The 20,270-nt window shown below is 41.6% G+C and overlaps 1 protein-coding gene across 7 annotated transcripts in view; it reads right to left on the reverse strand.

Annotated features, from left to right (window-relative positions):
- Nucleotides 1-20,270, reverse strand: part of ATG7 (autophagy related 7) — a 278,184-nt gene that overhangs the window by 232,343 nt on the left and 25,571 nt on the right. For 6 of the 7 annotated variants that reach the window (XM_023218426.1, XM_023218421.1, XM_023218424.1 and 3 more), the window contains 4 exons: nucleotides 16,688-16,805; nucleotides 14,690-14,767; nucleotides 10,309-10,425; nucleotides 8,200-8,349 (listed from right to left, as the gene is read on the reverse strand). In XM_023218426.1, the coding sequence (XP_023074194.1) occupies nucleotides 8,200-8,349; nucleotides 10,309-10,425; nucleotides 14,690-14,767; nucleotides 16,688-16,805 (463 nt within the window). Of the gene's footprint in view, nucleotides 1-8,199; nucleotides 8,350-10,308; nucleotides 10,426-14,689; nucleotides 14,768-16,687; nucleotides 16,806-19,012; nucleotides 19,723-20,270 lie in introns of those variants that run through there. The other variant, XM_023218428.3, reaches the window with a different exon arrangement.

Here is a 20,270-nt window from a genome sequence, read left to right on the forward strand (position 1 = left end):
AGGCTAGTGGGAGAAAACGGAATTACTTGGGAGGAAATGGTTTCTGGCGTTGCAGGCACAATGAGATAACCCAGAAGAGAAACAGGCTGAAGAGAGAAACTCAGAGGGATTCCAATATTTCTCCGTCCTACACATGAGGACACAGGGCTCAAAGAGAAGCGTGACTTTTCAGGGAACAAAGTGCTGGTGGGAAGAGGAGGGGGCAGAATCGAGTAAAACATGAAGCCAGAGCCCAAGTGCAGGAATTTATACTGAAAAGAATGCCTATTTTCGAAAACAGAGGGTGAAAACCTTCAAGGAAATGTCATGGCTCAAAGGGAAACTGGCATTATGCTAAAGAGAGTGAATGAGGTTAATGCAATAAAAGCAAGAATCACTGAAAATGATGTCTAGAAATTATTTCTCTAGGGTTCGACCCTGCCCCCGGCAAAAGTCTTCTTGAATTTTCAAAGCAGTTCACAATTCTCTCTCTCTCCTCTCAGCATTCTCGCATCATGTGTCTCTTAAGTGTCCAGCATTGCACTAAATGTTGAGGATGCAGAGTGGGGACAAACAAGATTCAGTGCTAAAGTTGCTGACAGGCTGGGGATATGGGGCAGGCAGAAAAGTGAATCAACAATTACTTTGGAGACCAGTCAGTGCTAGGAGGGAGGCTGCTACCAGAACACAGAAGAGAGACATGAAATGGTGCAAGCAATCAGTCAGTGCGTCCTGGGATGATGAATCAGAAAGGTAGGTGAGGCAGCTGCCAGGTGACAGAAGGGAGACAGAGAGATGTCTGAAGGCAGAGAGATGGGGGGAAAGCATGTGGCATTTGGAGGGCACAGGGGTAGCCAGAGCACAGGATGTATCTTGGGAAATATAAAATGAGGCTAGTGATGGACAGGAACCAGAATGGAAGAGACCTCAAATGCCAAGCTAAGTAGTTTCAACGTCATCCTGAAGTCAACAGGAACCTTAGAAGGGTTTTAAGTAGAAGAGTTACATGATCAAATTTACACATTAGAAAATGCACTTGGACAGCAGTGCGGAGGAGAGACAGGAACATTCAGGGCCACAGGTTAGGAAGGGCAGCATGAAAGCTATAAAACTCCCATGAGGCCGAAACGCTCTAAGGCTTCTGGTGATCTTTTCTAGAATCAGGTAAGGCATAGACGATCAACCAAAGTACCACGCGTATCAATATTTTGAACTTATCTTCCATTACTTGAATTTCTACTTAACTTTCCACAGGTCAATGTCTCATCTCCTCTAGAAGACCTTAGGTTGTGTGAGAACAAGTACAATTGTATCTCAAAATTTCTGGCCCATAAGGAGGTGTTCATCACATGTGCTGAGTAATTCCAGGCTTTCCTGAGATACAACTGTAACCAAGTGAATGTGCCTGAACCCGACAAGCAGACAGGCAGTTAGACTCAGGGACAGGGCACTGGTGAATCCCCCAGAGGACTTCAGAGGAGACCCCTGTCTTTCAAAATAGGCTGCTGTTGAAATATAAAGGAAGTGGAAACATTGAGCATCTACCATGTGCTCAGCATTTTATTCACATTATCATGTTTAATCCTCACAAAACCTTATAAGGAGGTGGCAATACCACCATTTAACAGATAAACTAATACAAAGAAAAGTTATGCAGTTTCCCCAAGGTCAAGGGAATGGTATAAAGGGCATAGGCTTGTGGCCCGGCACAGTGGCTCACGCCTGTAATCCCAACACTTTGGGAGGCCAAGGCAGGTGGATCACGAGGTCAGGAGTTTGAGACTAGCCTGGCCAATATGGTGAAACCCCATCGCTACTAAAAATACAAAAATTAGCTGGGCATGATGGTGCACACCTGTAGTCCCAGCTGCTTGGGAGGCTGAGGCAGGAGAATCGCTTGAAGCCGGGAAGCGGAGGTTGCAGTGAGCCGAGATCGTGCCACTGCACTCCAGCCTGGGCGACAGCAAGACTCTGCCTCAACAACAACAACAAAAAGAAATGGCATAGGCTTCATAATAAGACAATGTGGTCATGTGACTTTGAGTCTCAAACAGAAAATGCAGATACTAATTAACTAACCACAGTTAGTAACTAACATTTGTTCCACAGAGTTATTATAGAAAGAGCAAGTATGTGGAAGTCCCTTTTAAATTAATTGTAAAGCATTATTCAAACTGTTATTATTTTGGTAGAGATGTACTTTGGGGAGGATCACTTATTTACCACATAAAACCTGACCTACAGTCGCTTCCAAACACAGGCCATTTAATCCTGCCTGCTATGACAACAGGACTTCACACTAGATTGGACTTTAAACTATTAATGGTCTTACTGCTATACTAATTTAGCTGTGGTTCTGTGAAATCACCTGGGGGAAAGAATTTTAATAAAAATTCAAACTTCAGTCCTCAATTTAAAAAGCTTCCTCTGGGCCAGGCACGGTGGCTCACACCTATAATCCCAGCACTCTGGGAGGCCAAGGTGGGCGGATCACAAAGCCAGGAGATCGAGACCATCCTGGCTAACACGGTGAAACCCGTCTCTACTAAAAATACAAGGAAAAAAAAAAAAAAGGCTTCCTCTGAAAAATAAAATGTAAATGCAGTTGATTTTAAAATGTGCTTTAAAAAAAAAAGCCGGAAGCCCTAAACATGGAAAGGAACAACCGGTACCAGCCATTGCAAAAACATGCCAAAATGTAAAGACCATCGAGCCTAGGAAGAAACTGCATCAACTAATGAGCAAAATAACCAGTTAATATCATAATGGCAGGATCAAGATCACACATAACAATATTAACCTTAAATGTAAATGGACTAAATGCTCCAATTAAAAGACACAGACTGGCAAACTGGATAAAGAGTCAAGACCCATCAGTCTGCTGTCTTCAGGAGACCCATCTCACATGCAGAGACATACATAGGCTCAAAATAAAAGGATGGAGGAAGATCTACCAAGCAAATGGAGAACAAAAAAAAGCAGGGGTTGCAATCCTAGTCTCTGATAAAACAGACTTTAAACCATCAAAGATCAAAAGAGACAAAGAAGGCCATTACATAATGGTAAAGGGATCAATCCAACAGGAAGAGCTAACTATCCTAAATATATATGCACCTAATACAGGAGCACCCAGATTCATAAAGCAAGTCCTTAGAGACTTACAAAGAGACTTAGACTCCCATACAATAATAATGGGAGACTTCAACACTCCACTGTCAACATTAGACAGATCAACGAGACAGAAAGTTAACAAGGATATCCAGGAATTGAACTCATCTCTGCACCAAGCGGACCTAATAGACATCTATAGAACTCTCCACCCCAAGTCAACAGAATATACATTCTTCTCAGCACCACATCACACTTATTCCAAAATTGACCACATAATTGGAAGTAAAGCACTCCTCAGCAAATGTAAAAGAACAGAAATTATAACAAACTGTCTCTCTGACCACAGTGCAATCAAACTAGAACTCAGGACTAAGAAACTCAATCAAAACCGCTCAACTACATGGAAACTGAACAACCTGCTCCTGAATGACTACTGGGTACATAACGAAATGAAAGCAGAAATAAAGATGTTCTTTGAATCCAATGAGAACAAAGATACAACATACCAGAATCTCTGGGACACATTTAAAGCAGTGTGTAGAGGGAAATTTATAGCACTAAGTGCCCACAAGAGAAAGCAGGAAAGATCTAAAATTGACACTCTAACATCACAATTAAAAGAACTAGAGAGGCAAGAGCAAACACATTCAAAAGCTAGCAGAAGGCAAGAAATAACTAAGATCAGAGCAGAACTGAAGGAGATAGAGACACAAAAAACCCTCCAAAAAATCAATGAATCCAGGAGTTGGTTTTTTGAAAAGATCAACAAAATTGACAGACCGCTAGCAAGGCTAATAAAGAAGAAAAGAGAGAGGAATCAAATAGACGCAATAAAAAATGATAAAGGGGATATCACCACCGACCCCACAGAAATACAAACTACCATCAGAGAATACTATAAACACCTCTACGCAAATCAACTAGAAAATCTAGAAGAAATGGATAATTTCCTGGACACGTACACTCTCCCAAGACTAAACCAGGAAGAAGTTGAATCCCTGAATAGACCAATAGCAGCCTCTGAAATTGAGGCAACAATTAATAGCCTACCCACCAAAAAAAGCCCAGGACCAGATGGATTCACAGCTGAATTCTACCAGAGGTACAAGGAGGAGCTGGTACCATTCCTTCTGAAACTATTCCAATCAATAGAAAAAGAGGGAATCCTCCCTAACTCATTTTATGAGGCCAACATCATCCTGATACCAAAGCCTGGCAGAGACACAACAAAAAAAGAGAATTTTAGACCAATCTCCCTGATGAACATCGATGCAAAAATTCTCAATAAAATACTGGCAAACCGGATTCAGCAGCATATCAAAAAGCTTATCCACCATGATCAAGTGGGCTTCATCCCTGGGATGCAAGGCTGGTTCAACATTCGCAAATCAATCAACGTAATCCAGCATATCAACAGAACCAAAGACAAGAACCACATGATTATCTCAATAGATGCAGAAAAGGCTTTTGACAAAATTCAACAGCCCTTCATGCTAAAAACGCTCAACAAATTCGGTATTGATGGAACGTACCTCAAAATAATAAGAGCTATTTATGACAAACCCACAGCTAATATCATACTGAATGGGCAAAAACTGGAAAAGTTCCCTTTGAAAACTGGCACAAGACAGGGATGCCCTCTCTCACCACTCCTATTCAACATAGTGTTGGAAGTTCTGGCTAGGGCAATCAGGCAAGAGAAAGAAATCAAGGGTATTCAGTTAGGAAAAGAAGAAGTCAAATTGTCCCTGTTTGCAGATGACATGATTGTGTATTTAGAAAACCCCATCGTCTCAGCCCAAAATCTTCTTAAGCTGATAAGCAACTTCAGCAAAGTCTCAGGATACAAAATTAATGTGCAAAAATCACAAGCATTCTTATACACCAGTAACAGACAAGCAGAGAGCCAAATCAGGAATGAACTTCCATTCACAATTGCTTCAAAGAGAATCAAATACCTAGGAATCCAACTTACAAGGGATGTAAAGGACCTCTTCAAGGAGAACTACAAACCACTGCTCAGTGAAATCAAAGAGGACACAAACAAATGGAAGAACATACCATGCTCATGGATAGGCAGAATCAATATTGTGAAAATGGCTATACTGCCCAAGGTTATTTATAGATTCAATGCCATCCCCATCAAGCTACCAATGAGTTTCTTCACCGAATTGGAAAAAACTGCTTTAAAGTTCATATGGAACCAAAAAAGAGCCCGTATTGCCAAGACAATCCTAAGTCAAAAGGACAAAGCCGGAGGCGTCACGCTACCTGACTTCAAACTATACTACAAGGCGACAGTAACCAAAACAGCATGGTACTGGTACCAAAACAGAGATATAGACCAATGGAACAGAACGGAGCCTTCAGAAATAATGCCACACATCTACAACCATCTGATCTTTGACAAACCTGAGAAAAACAAGAAATGGGGAAAGGATTCCCTATTTAATAAATGGTGCTGGGAAAATTGGCTAGCCATAAGTAGAAAGCTGAAACTGGATCCTTTCCTTACTCCTTATACGAAGATTAATTCAAGATGGATTAGAGACTTAAATGTTAGACCTAATACCATAAAAACCCTAGAAGAAAATCTAGGTAGTACCATTCAGGACATAGGCATGGGCAAGGACTTCATGTCTAAAACACCAAAAGCAATGGCAGCAAAAGCCAAAATTGACAAATGGGATCTCATTAAACTAAAGAGCTTCTGCACAGCAAAAGAAACTACCATCAGAGTGAACAGGCAACCTACAGAATGGGAGAAAATTTTTGCAATCTACTCATCTGACAAAGGGCTAATTTCCAGAATCTACAAAGAACTCAAACAAATATACAAGAAAAAAACAAACAACCCCATCCAAAAGTGGGGAAAGGATATGAACAGACATTTCTCAAAAGAAGACATTCATACAGCCAACAGACACATGAAAAAATGCTCATCATCACTGGCCATCAGAGAAATGCAAATCAAAACCACAATGAGATACCATCTCACACCAGTTAGAATGGCAATCATTAAAAAATCAGGAAACAATAGGTGTTGGAGAGGATGTGGAGAAATAGGAACACTTTTACACTGTTGGTGGGATTGTAAACTAGTTCAACCATTATGGAAAACAGTATGGCGATTCCTCAAGGATCTAGAACTAGATGTACCATATGACCCAGCCATCCCACTACTGGGTATATACCCAAAGGATTATAAATTATGCTACTACAAAGACACATGCACACGTATGTTTATTGCGGCACTATTCACAATAGCAAAGACTTGGAATCAACCCAAATGTCCATCAGTGACAGACTGGATTAAGAAAATGTGGCACATATACACCATGGAATACTATGCAGCCATAAAAAAGGATGAGTTTGCGTCCTTTGTAGGGACATGGATGCAGCTGGAAACCATCATTCTTAGCAAACTATCACAAGAAGAGAAAACCAAACACCGCATGTTCTCACTCATAGGTGGGAACTGAACAATGAGCTCACTTGGACTCGAGAAGGGGAACATCACACACTGGGGCCTATCATGGGGAGGGGGGAGGGGGGAGGGATTGCATTGGGGAATTATACCTGATATAAATGATGAATTGATGGGTGCTGACGAGTTGATGGGTGCAGCACACCAACATGGCACATGTATACATATGTAACCTGCACGTTATGCAAAAGCCATCCTAAGTTCAGGCTAAAGAATAACCAGACCGTCAGTTAAAGGCTTTCCTTTTTTCAGCTCTGATATATTCACATGGCTATGGAGATGATTCTATTTGATTTCAGAACTTCCTAACACTCATAAATCTTTGTTATTTTTAGTTCATAGTCTCCTGTATGGCTAAGACAACTTCCTATATATCTGATCACTTCTAAAAGACACTTACAGTACTCTTTCATTCATTCAAAAGAATTTTATTGAGGGCCTCAGATAAGTACTAGACACTATATGGACACAAATTCATAAGACTTGGGCCCTGCCCTCTTGGAGCTTACAGTCTAATATGGCACAAAAAGAAATTTGTACAAGGTACTAGACCTGCAAATGCGGATCAGGGAATAAATGCAATGACTTCAGATAGGGATAGATCATATATGGCCACACCATGAAAATGCTTCACAGTGAAGACAGAATTTCAATAAGGACAGAGAGAATTTCTTAGGATTTTCATAAGTAGAATATGTTTTAGGAAGATGATATAACATGAGAAAAAGAAAGATACAAAAAAAGTTTTAGGTGTATCTGATGGGAAGGGGATGGAGATTCTGCAGAAAAATAGATAAGATTAGCTGGAGCAATGCTTTATGAGGAAAATAGTGGAAGATAAGGCAGGAAAGGCAGTTTGGAGCCAGAAGGAAGACACTCTTAGGCTCTTGGTCAATGAATGATATACTAAAGGTGGGTAGTTCAAGGGAGATTCTTCTATAGTACTATTGCGCAAGATGGAAACAAGATTCTAAGTGTACAGGAGTTTGATATGAGGGGCCTGAACTACAGGGTAGTTCTGGGAATAAAAATTAAAACATAGGGGTAAAACACATCAGGAGGGAAAAAGGAAATAACTTTAGCACTAATAGAGAGTAAGGTATTGGTTGGGCGCAGTGGCTCATGCCTATAATCCCAGTACTTTGGGAGGCTGAGGTGGGTCACGCATTCAAGACCAGCATGGCCAACATAGTGAAACCCCATCTCTACTAAAAATACAAAACATTAGCCGGGTGTGGTGGCGGGCACCTACAGTCCCAGCTCCTCGGGAGGTTGACCAGGAGAATCGCTTGAACCTGGGAGGTGGAGGTTGCAGTGAGCCAAGATTGTGCCACTGCGCTCCAGCCCAGGAGACAGTACGAGACTCCGTCTCAAACAAACAAACAAACAAAAGAGTAAGGTATCAAAATTACTCTGAGCTATAGTAGAGCTAGAAAAACCTGGAGGAGCTGATTTGATAACCGCAGAGGCAGGAGAGGGTAGAGATAAGGAAATGTTCTTAAACATCCTTTGAAAGCTAAGGAAATCTAAACAAGTTTGAATTTTGCAGTGGTCTCTTGTAACATGAACTTCAGATTTTTTAAAAAACTATATAATAAAATCATACTCAAAGTTTATCTGACCTTCATCCTTTGACCTTGGAAGAAATCACTGTAGTGTTTAAGCAAGGAAACCAGCACCGTGTTCTCATCATACTTGATTAAGAAGTAAGGAAGAGCTGTGACTCCTTCTGTTTGACAAAGATTATCATATGCACACTCTAATGATTCAATCTGAAAACAGAAAACACACCGTTATTCTCTAGAAAATAACATATCTAGTTCTGAGCTAAAAACTAACTCAAAATAAAAGGTACCTTAAAACCAGAAGACTGGAAATGACTGATCACACTCCTCTTACTCTATTACAGCAAACGAACATAGAAGTGCCTCCAAATAATATCACTTAGCTTTTATATAACGCTTTCTAGGTGCATGGTGGTGTGTGTCTTAGGAGCACAAAGGGACATTTTATGGTACAACATGGTGGTTCCCTAAGCTGTCAATCAGAGTTTTAGAGAGGTAACCAAACATTCTTTCTCTCCTATGATAATCCAACATGAATCTACCCCAATGAATTTTATCCTGAACCTTTCCATAATCTTCAACAGGTTTACTGAGACATGACTAACATACCATACAATTCACCCATTTATTACTTTTTGAGACAGGTGTCTTCCTTCTGGCTCCAAGCTGCCTTTCTTGCCCTGTCACCCAGGCAATCACAGCTCACTGCAGCCTCAACCTCCTGGGCTCAATCAATCCTCCTACCTCAGCCTCCTGAGTAGCTGGGACTATAGGCACATACCACCATGCCCAGCTAACTTTTTTGTATTTTTTATAGAGAAGGGGTTTCACCATATTGCCCAGGGTGGTCTTGAACTCCTGAACTCAAGTGATCTGCTTACCTCTGCATTCCAAAGTGCTGGAATTACATTAGAGGTGTGAGCCACTGTGCCTGACCCAATTCACCCATTTAAAGTACATAATGCAATGTGTTGTTTTTTTAGTATGTTCACAGGCTTATGCAACCACCACAGAAATAATAATTATAGAACATTTTTGTCCTCAATAAAAGAAACCCCATACCTACCAGCAGTCAATCCTCATCCAAAATCCTTTTTCCCCACTTATATTTCTTCTTGGGAAATTAGTTCCACAAAACCACAACCTTGGATTTGTACGAAATTAAAAAAAAAAAAAAAACTTTAAATCAATAATGGCTGCTCCCTGAACAGCTCCAAGAAAGCCCCCTGAATGATGGCTTCAGTATTCAGGGCTTTAGTGATTGATGTGTTTCATGAATTCAAGTCATCTTGACACATAATCTTTGCTTTAACAACAATCAGAATTCTCTAGTTTAGGGTCTCTGTTTTACCAGCCTGATTATTTTAACTGCTCTTCTGGGAACCATCTCTAATGACCTTATTATCTATCCCAAATGTCACCGACTAACTCTGCATGTACCGCGCCAGGTAGAAAAGTTCTGCAACTTGGTACCAGTGTCAGAGAATGCCTTCTGTTTTGTTTCAAAGACTTGTTCCCAGAGTATACTGCCTTATGTTTCCCCACATTGAAAATGAAGACCACATTTTGGTAAATTATTTTGGTGTTTCAAAATATTCCCATAATTCCCCCTTACTGGCTTAGCATTTCACCAAATACCACTGAAAACCTGGAAAATTGCTGTTCACTACATCTTCAAAATGACATTATAGACCAGGCAGGGTGGCTCATGCCTGTAATTCCAGCACTTTGGGAGGCTGAGGTAGGCAGATTGCTTGAGCCCAGGAGTTGAAGACCAGCCTGGCCAACATGGCAAAACCCCATATCTGTTAAAAGACAAACATTAGCCAGGTGTGGTGGGATGCCTATAGTCCCAGGTGCTGAGAAGGCTGAGATGAGAGAATCACCTGAGCCTGAAAAGTTGAAGCTACAGTGAGCTATGATCGTGCCACTGCACTCCAGCCTGTGTAATGGGGGTGAGACCCAGTCTCAAAATATATATAAATATACATACAAAAAAATGACTTTACAAACATTTTCTAAATAAGTCTGCTCCTAAAACCTTTGGAGGATTTCAGTCACCACCTCTTCATTCAGAGAAGTACCTGTTTGTCTCTGGAAAGAACTAGATAACTACTCTCGCACATTCAACCCAATTTTTTGTGCATTTTGGTTATTTGTTGATACCTGTTTTAGTGAAAACCTTTGATCCAAACCCACTGGCCCCTGAATGAGAGGTAAACTCTCTGGAAGGCAGAGGGCAGGATAGCAAAACCAATAGTAGAAGTGGTACTTCTTTAGATCCTAGAATAAAAAATATAAATAGGTTATTAGAATAGCACCATTAAGTTAAGATGAAACGCATCTATTAATGTAGCTTCACAAGGCCAATTAAGATAGCAAAGCTGATGCAAACCAAGTATGTCCAGCTTGTCAAATATCCTCATCCCCAATAGAACTCATGATCCAATAAAGGACTTTTTAATTCCCAAAATAGTCTCATATACCACCACTAATAAAATGAACACAAACACAATATACTTTTTTGGCCACTTGCTAACAGAAAATGTGCAATATGTAATTGTTGTTATCATCATCATCCTTTAACCTACAAAACCCCCCTGGGAGGTAATTATTATTATCCCATTTTATAAACAGAAAACTGAATCTTACAAAGGGGTAAAAAACCTGAACAACAACAAAAAAGATGGCAAAGGGCAGAGAAGAGATCATAACTCTGCTTCCAAAACTTAAGCTTTTTTCCACTGACCATACATACTCAATGTACTATCTACAGAAGCACAACTTCCAAATAGTTATCATTCTCTTCACAATCAAATAAAGTACATGTTATTAAGGAAGCTGTGCTATTCATATACCTATGCATGCCTGAAATAATTCAATATTGCTTTTGGAAATGCCTTAGTGGATTTAAGTCAACAACTATCAAGCCCTTGGTATGTACAACGCAAAACATAAGACACTGACAATAAGATGACAATAAACCCCAGTCCCAGACATCAGGCAGCTCACTTTGTGGACGGAGCAGAGATAAAGTGAGTGCATGATTACAGCCATGGAGAGGCTCTAAGTAGTAAGCTGCATGGGTGAATAGAAGAGGTTACATCTTCACGGGTGTATCCGACCGATCCCCCACCAGGGTAGGTGACCCAGGGGAAAGGATTTGTGAGGCTGTCTTTGACTCTGTTCCCACTCACGCTAATGGCTCTTGCTTCAGAATTCCTACAGCTTTTGGGGCCTTAATTAAATTCATGGTAGTATTCCAGACATATGTGGATATTTGGCAGCTTGCCTACAAGCCTGTGACCACTGAATATGAATGCAGTTTATGTGACTAATTAATATTTCTTCTTGAATCTTGCTAACAATTAAAATTGGATGGTTGTTAAATGACTTTTTATTGAGATATAATTCACATGCCATAAAATTCACCATGTTAAAGTATATAATTTAGTGGTTTCTTTTTAGTATAGTGATATGGTTGTACCATCCCAGAATATTTTCATCACTTCAAAAAGAAATCTCATACATATTAGCAGAGACTCCCCATTCCCCCTCCTCTCATCCCCTGGCAACCACTAATCTATTTTCTGTCTCTATGGATTTGCCTAGTGTGGACTTTTCATATAAATGAAATCATATTAGATGACTTTTAAAATGTAAATGTATATGTAGACATGTGTACAGATGAGAAAGTCTAATAATGGTAGTTATTAGACTTTATAACTACCATTATAATTCTCTAATTCTGCGGTCTGTAATTCTGCTATTCATTGATCAACTAAGAACAAATTCCCTCTTCACAATGGCAAAATGAACTGCAAAACTGAAATTAATGAACTATCTAGTCCTGTGAGTCCTAAGAACAGCAGAAGCAAAGCAAAAACACCTCCAGAGATTATTTTCTCTTCTTTGTACTTAAATGATTTGTCATAACTGATCTTTAGTAAAAGGTTAAACAATTCAAGATGAAGAACCTCACAAATTCTTTTTTTTTTTTTTTTTTTTGGAGATGGAATCTTGCTCTGTCACACAGGCTGGAGTGCAGTTGCATGATCTCGGCTCACTGAAACCTCCACCTCCCGGGTTCAAGCAATTCTCCTGCCTCAGCCTCTCGAGTAGCTGGCTGCCACACCCAGCTAATTTTTTTTTAATTTTAGTAGATATGGGGTTTCACTATGTTGCCCAGGCTGGTCAGGCTGGTCTATAACTCCTGAGCTCAGGCAATCCGCCCACGTCGCAAAGTGCTAGGATTACAGGCATGAGCCACTGCACCCAGCCGGACCTCACAAATTCTAAGAAACTTTTTCAGGTCATCTTCAAAAGCCAAAAAGCTTGCATTTCTTAGGATTCTTTTCAGGATACAAAGGACCTCCATTAAATTAAACATAAAGTCCTTAGTGTCTGAAGATTTTAAAAAATAGATACTTACAATTTTGTTTCAAGCCAGGCTAATAATGCTCAGTAAACAAGGCAACAAGACCAACACACATATTGACTCTAGCAAACCTTAAAACTTTAAGTAAGAGCTAATGTTATTTTTCTCATTAAATGCAAACTGTCAGCATGTTCTACTAATGAGAATTCTTGGTAAAGAAAGCGTACTGACGTTCAAGTAACTAGAAATCTTTAACTAGTAATACTTACAATTTATCCCAGTAAAGAACCTACAGGCCAGGCGTGGTGGCTTATGCCTGTAATCCCAGCACTTTGGGAGGCCGAGGCGGGCGGATCCCAAGGTTAGGAGATCAAGACCATCCTGGCTAACACGGTGAAACCCTGTCTCTACTAAAAATATAAAAAATTAGCCAGGTGTGGTGGCACGGGCCTGCAGTCCCAGCTACTCAAGAGGCTGAGGCAGGAGAATGGGGTGAACCTGGGAGGCGGAGCTTGCAGTAAACCGAGATCGCACCACTGTACTCCAGCCTGGGCGACAGAGTGAGATTCCATCTCAAAAAAAAAAAAAATCTACAGAATTACCCAAACGTATAGACAAATTATAAATGCCAAATTGAGCCAAGTAATCAGACAAAAAATGTAAACACTTTTCTCTCTCCTCCACTATTACACAGAAAGCATTATAACTGTTAGAAAATGTGTTCCTTGTAGATAGCCACCCACTGGCCTTGTTTGATTGCTATCATACCCTCCTTTGCCTTGGGCAATAAATCAGAGGCCTCCCTTGCATCTAGGAATCTAGGAGGATGGGAGGTTGAGGAAGAACTTGGCAAAAAATAAAAAGTGGGAAAGAGGATTAATATCCAAAGCTGATGACACTGTGGTGAAACAGCACACTTAATCCACAGCAACATTACAGTGTTTATACGCCCGCTCCAAAGAACTTATTCTAAAGAAGTAAAATGAGCAGGAAAAAAGACCAATATGACTAATATTATATATTTTTCAATATGCCACAGTATTTTTTTTTTTTTTTTGAGACAGGGTCTCACTGTTTTCCAGGCTGGAGTGCAGTGGTGCCATCATGGCTTGCTGCAGCCTCAATCTCTCAGGCTCAGATGATCCTCCCATCTCAGCTCCCCAGTAGTTGGAACCACAGGCAGGCACCACCACACCCGGCTAATTTTTGTATTTTTTGTAGTAACAAGGTGTTGCCCAGGCTGGTCTCAAACTCTTGGCCTCAAGTGATCCACCTGCCTCAGCCTCCCAAAGTGCTGGTATTATAAGCATGAGCCACTGTGCCCAGACTAGCATTTTTTATAATAGTGAATATTAGAAACCACCTAAATATATAACAGGAATCTATGGAACATACATTTGACAGAATGTTATATAGTCAATATAATAATAAAGGATATAAATTAGTTTTATATACACAGATATATATATATATACACATCTGTGTGCTGTGTGTATGCATGTGCATGTGTTATAGCTGGTATCTGTGTGTTTGCATAGCTGGTATCACTATAATCAACTCTTACCTTTTCCCTACTTTTCCCTCACCAAGGCCAGGTCCTTCCATCTACATTCTACCCCTTCTTCACTGGGCAGCACATGTTACCCTAATATGATTTCCTTTTCAAGGCTACCCTCAATGTTCATTTTAATTAGATTTCGCTTACAGAAAACATTTTTGTCTTTAAAAAAAACAAAAAACAAAAAAATCAACAAGCAATTTTGTGGTCAAGCTATGCAGTGTGATCTCCTCTAATCCAGAAGCCCCTTCCCTTTATTTCAGTGGACCTCTGTAGGACGGTATTTAACAAAGGCGTTAGCAACAATGAAACAACATTCCCTGAACCTAACTTTATGATGCCCTGTTTTATATAAACTATGCAATTACTGCTAGTATGATCCATAGGGATGCATTACTGCCAGTATGATCCATAGGGGTGAATTAACTTAGCATTGGTAATACGTGCCAGCACTATCTGGCCACTAATCAAATGAGCGTTTCGTTAACAGCTATTATTCAAATAACAGTAGGTAGTAGCTTCAGAGAGAAGAGCACACTGTTCTACTGGTACACTGGGCTGAGCCAGGGGATCTCACCAGCCTCAGTGCAACTGAGAGCCCATTTACTTACTGCAAATGTCAAGAGGAGGAATTTGTTGAGGAGTACAGGATTTTCAAGAGCAGCGCCTGATTTTATGGATTCCCATATCTGCCAAAAGAAGAAAAGCGTCAAGGCAGGTTACCAGGCATCTCTGAGTTTCTCACTCTCAGGCGAAGTGTGGAGCTGAAAAGCACCAGGTTCTTCTTTCCTACAGGCCCAGCACCACTTACCCCATACAATGAAGTGGGTTGTTACCTCACTCTGCCCACTTTACACTGCTTCTCTCCCAGCCACACTCCCTTCAACATCTAAGCCAAGTGAGGAAGCCCAGGCGCCTCCTCTCAGCAGATCTCAGCATAGAGGAGGCAACCAGGCCATTTTCATGTCTTCACAATCTCCTTCAGCAAATATTTATTTATTGTCTACTATATACCAGGCACATCAGGGTTATAGAAATAAAAGACATGGTCAGTCCCTACCCTCAAGACAATTGCAGTCTAGAGAGAGAGACCGGCATAAATGTATAACTTCACCACCATGTAGGATGTCACAGAAGTGGGTAGAATTTATGGGAGGAATTCTCTGCAGACTCAGCTGGGGAACTCGGAGGGTGAAGAGCCTGGGAGGGGTTCTCAAAGGAAGTACTGTAAAATACACATAGGGGTTTCTTGAAGGCTTGTTTGAGATTATCTTGCCCTGAGAGATGAAGAAAGAAGAACAAACTTCAAATTTATGTATACTCAGCAAGTACTGAAACTAGGAAGAAAACGCTGGTGCTGGTCAGCAGCTGTGGATCACAAGATGTTTTTGTAGCTAAGATTCGTAGCTAAACTTGGTGTTACTAAGCAAGACAAAACAGTTGCACTAATAAGAATCATTCCCTAAGTATGGGTGGAAGAGGGAAATAAGTAAGCAGAAGTAAGTTCCTGCTACTGACATACTGGCCTTGGAGGAGCTGGACCACTGAAGAGAGGCTCCCAATTTCTGGTAAGCCGAGGGAGCATGGGGCAGGAGCTGCCAGGAGAATTCTGGGCCCCATTTAAGGGGTGGGATATTCCTGTGGGGGTGGGGAACCTGCTTTTTTCCAAGATGATTAAGGCCTGACCCAACTCTTTGGAGACTCCCTTTTAAATGTGCAGCCAAAGCAGGAGGCCCAGGAGCAGTCAAGCCACAGGTTAAGAAAAACGACCATCCTCTCCTGAGTCATAGCTGCATCCATCCCAAGGGATGTGAGGGAAGCCTGCCTCAGGACCTGACCACTGCACCCACACCAACATTCATGTCGCAATAAAGACTGGTATAAAGACTCCTTGATTAAAGCGGTTAGACAGGACTGGGATAAACTGCCCCCGCCTCCCATTTTAATTCCTCTCACTAACTCCAATGTAAAGAAGCAAAGGAAAGACATTCCAGGCAGAGAGGATATTGTGTTCCCAAGGAGACAGGACAGAACAGAAAGTAGGTGGAGGGAATTACATGTGATTTAATATGATAGACTCAGAGAATGCAAGGGCAAGAGTGAGAGGTTAGAAAGGACAAGAGAAAAACAGGGCCAGGCCACAGAGGCCTTGAAAATCAGACGCAATAGATCAGATAAGCAAAGACACTGGAGAGACTACATGATAATCTCCTCTACCGCATAGTGCACAGGATTGCCAAGCCTCTCCAAGGCACAATAAACAGAGTGCCCAGAGGCATTCAGCCACAGGAACACAACTCTCCAAGGTCTGGCTGCTTCAAAATGCTGGCTGGAGATGAGCAGCAAACTGATTACTTAACCTCTGCCCTGCCATGTTATTTCCAGCCTATCCCAGGTGACAGCCTGGATGTCCTCTCCCTGACCTTCCTGCCAATACAGAAGGAGACAGCTGGAGTATTCTCTCTTGGGAAATATGCCAAAGCCCACAAGTGTCTTTAAGTTCCTATCATATGCCAGTTTCTGCAGCAGACCCATGTGCCTGATCACAAACACTGCACCTGCCAGGACCACAGGAAATATGACACATACATCACGTTTTCCCAGCTAACCTCATTTGCTGCTTGTTCCAAAAGGAGCTTCTTATCTGCAGTCTTGAAAGACTCGAGTGTGTTGGTGTTATACAGTGTTCCAACAGCTGGGCAGCAACGGGCTGGGGTGGGAGCACTCCTAGATACAAGAGAAACACGGTTAGCCAGGCACAGCTGGGACTCAGAGAGCCAGGGAGAGACAAGTCAACCACCACTGTAGTGGGAGAAAAAGGGTATTGCTCTGTAGGGCAAACAGAAGATTAACTGTATGTTTTCTTGGAAAAGATGATATCATCACTCAAGAACTAAAAAACAGGCAACTATATAGGGAAAATCTACATATTCCCTGTACTCTAACCTATCAGGATGCTGTTCTTCCACTGTCCCCCAAAGAGAAGTTCATTTCCTTTTTTTTCTCCTTTCCATCTTTAACCTGAGGGAAATATTGTTTGTTGAGCCAGGAACTGTGCACAGTTTGAATTCTCATAACAGCTCTTTTCCCCATTTAAAGGTTTAAGCAACTTGCCTAAGGTCACATAATAGTAGGCAGAGCTTGAATCTAAAACCAGAACTAGCTGAGCCCAAGGTACCATGCTGTGCCTACGCCACCTCTCAGACCCTCCCAGGCTTCAAGGTCCTGCTCCAATCTCTCATCTTCTGGAAAGCTATCTCCACTTTCTCTGCTAAGAGTTGGCACATAAAACGCAGCATAATATTTTCGAGCATTTTCAAGAACTACAGTCATACCCACCCAGTTGGAGGACAGTAAGCTCCCTGAGGATAGAAAGTACATGTTCTCCTAACTGTCCCACAACCTAGCCTGCCCCAAATGGGGTTCTGCACAAAACTGGTGCGGGGTAAGTCCCTGATGGTTGTCTGAGTCTCACAGACAAAACGTCTCACACCTGGGCTACCTGTCAATCTGTCATGCCACCAGGATCACACACTACATTGCCCCCAAAGGCCTCACAGTCCTCAGAGTAAGCAAAGTCAGGAGAAGAGAAGACGAGTTGATTCTGAATATGAATTCAGATGTGGACAAATCTGGTCTCTTCTCTGAAATGATTAACTTGCATTTCAGAATTTACAAATGTTAAATGAAAATATTCATTTCATTAGTAGCCTACTATTGTCACAGTTAATGCAGACAGAATGCCTTTTTACTGGTTGCACTGATGATAGCTGCATAGTTTAAAAGAACCTGTGTCTTTTCATTTAGAGTCCATGTAAAATTGGGTTTATGGGGCTGAAGTAGAAATCTAAACCTAGAACAGGTATGAAGGGGTGCAATTAATGACAGGGCTCTGTCAAATGCCATCTATCAGGCTCAATGACTCTGTCAAATGCCATCTATCAGGCTCAAACACCAAGTCCTCAGGGAAAGCTAGCTTTCAACGGCCACAGCCTTCTCTTGGAAGCTATGAGTCAGCAAATCACAAGTTGTTTGTCACCATGCTCCTCCAATAAAAGAATATTTTTCATCCAGGTGAGATGAGGACATCCAAGCTAGTCTTGAAGAGAGAGAAATCACAAAGGGAAAAGATTAAGCCCAGAGGAAAGGCAAAGAAAGCAGAGCAGTTGGTAAACTAGGCCTTCTACATTCAGACTTGGCTTTATGAAATTACTGCTGAACCAGGAAGTGGAAACAGAAGGAAGCATGCTATGATCTAATTTGGACACAAGCACAGAGGAGGAAGGTGCCCTTCCTCCCAAACGTCCCAGGTGTGTAAGAGCCATACCAAAGCCTCACTCTGTGAAAGAAGAAAACTACATACCAAGAGCTCAAGCAACTGCAAGACGGCTAGGCTCCTAAGAGCATCAGCACTTATGCAAGTTAATTAGCCAGGACAATCGGGAGCTTCAGAGAGGCATCTTTCATGACTAAAGTCCTACCATGAGAGGTGGCAGGAAAATGAATTTAAAAAGTGATAGTGAGAGAGAAGGAGCCTGAAACTTGGAGATAAGAGAATTTAGTTCAAATCTTGGTTCTGACACTTACTAGTTTAGTTTCTTATGGTTCCATTTACATGAAATATGCAGAATAGGCAAATCCTCAGAGACAGGAAGTAAAGTTATGGTTGGCTAGGGCTGGTGACTATGCAGGAGTGGGGATGGGGAGTAACTGCTAAGGGTATCTTTTCTGGGAGATGCAAATGTTCTGGAATTAGTCGTGATGGTTGCACAACTCTATGAATCTACTAAAAACCACTGAATTGTACAGTTTAAAGGGGCGAATTTTATGGTATATGAATTATATCTCAACATAGCTGCTAAAAAGAATCTGAATTAGAAATTTTCTCCACATACTAAGGCCAACAGTGAACTTGCAATAATGCATATACTAACCTAGTAAAAATGGATCTCACAAAGGCCGTAAGACTGGACCTGCTTTGGGGACATTACAGCTAGACACTTGGCCTTCACTTCATTCAGTCTCGCAGTGGTGACTCAGGAAAGTGCTGGGGCTGTGTTGCACCAGTTATTTACACTTGGCCAACAGGCAGGCAGGTGGTCAGAACGGAATACATCCTCTGGAAGAGCACCTGTGCTCTTCATACCTGGAGGAATCTACTTCACACACAGCTTCACATGCCCACAGGGAATGTCTGGAACCCAGAAAGCCACAGTCAGTTTGGGGTCATGCTTCTTTGTCGTCTCCTGACTTCCCTAGCAATCACAGAGTTTCTGTCTGTAACATCCTCGAACACAGTCCATTGGTGTCTTTCTATCAACCACACCACATATCATTTTGACAGCCACGCGCTTAGACCGATTGTAATTCAATTAGACAGTTATTGAGCAAACAGTACACCCCAGATCTGTGTTGGGTGCTGGTGATACAGCAGAGAATAAGAAAGACACAGTCTCTGCCCCACACATATGAGTGTGCGTAAGACTCCTACTTCCTTTACTACATTTTCAGTTCTTTGAGGGCAAGAATTATGCCTTCTATTCCTCTAATTAGGTCCAACTTGAGGTTTAGGAAAGAAAAAGGTTTTTTTTCTTTTTTTCTTTAACTTTTTTTTTATTGAGACAGAGTCTCACTCTGTCGCCCAGGCTGGAGTGCAGTGGCACAATCTCAGCTCACTGAAAGCTCCACATCCTGGGTTCACGCCTTTCTCCTGCCTCAGCCTCCCATGTAGCTGGGACTGCAGGTGCCCGCCACCATGCCCGGCTAATTTTTTTTGTATTTTCAGTAGTGACGGGGTTTCACCGTGTTAACCAGGATGGTCTCGATCTCCTGACCTTGTGATCCGCCCACCTCGGCCTCCCAAAGTGCTGGGATTACAGGTGTGAGGCACCGCACCCAGTGGAAAATTCTTTATCAGCTTCACATTGGTATAGATATTGTCAATCAAAATCTATTTTCCTCCTTGTCAATAGAAATAGAAAGCACACATAACGTTTTAGTTGGGTTCCATGCTTCCCAGTCTTCTTTGCTAGACAGGTAAGGCCACAAGTTCTCCTCAGTAGAATCTGAGTGCAGTGATACATCTCCCTTCCCGCCAGGGCCTTTAAGAGACCAGGTATGTCTCTTCCACCTTTTTGCACCTTGGCTGTCTTTCCTCATTAATCTGTTGTTACCTGAAAGTAACAATTGTCT

This window comes from Piliocolobus tephrosceles, chromosome 2 (genome assembly GCF_002776525.5).
Source record: "Piliocolobus tephrosceles isolate RC106 chromosome 2, ASM277652v3, whole genome shotgun sequence".
NCBI classification, from domain to species: domain Eukaryota; kingdom Metazoa; phylum Chordata; class Mammalia; order Primates; family Cercopithecidae; genus Piliocolobus; species Piliocolobus tephrosceles.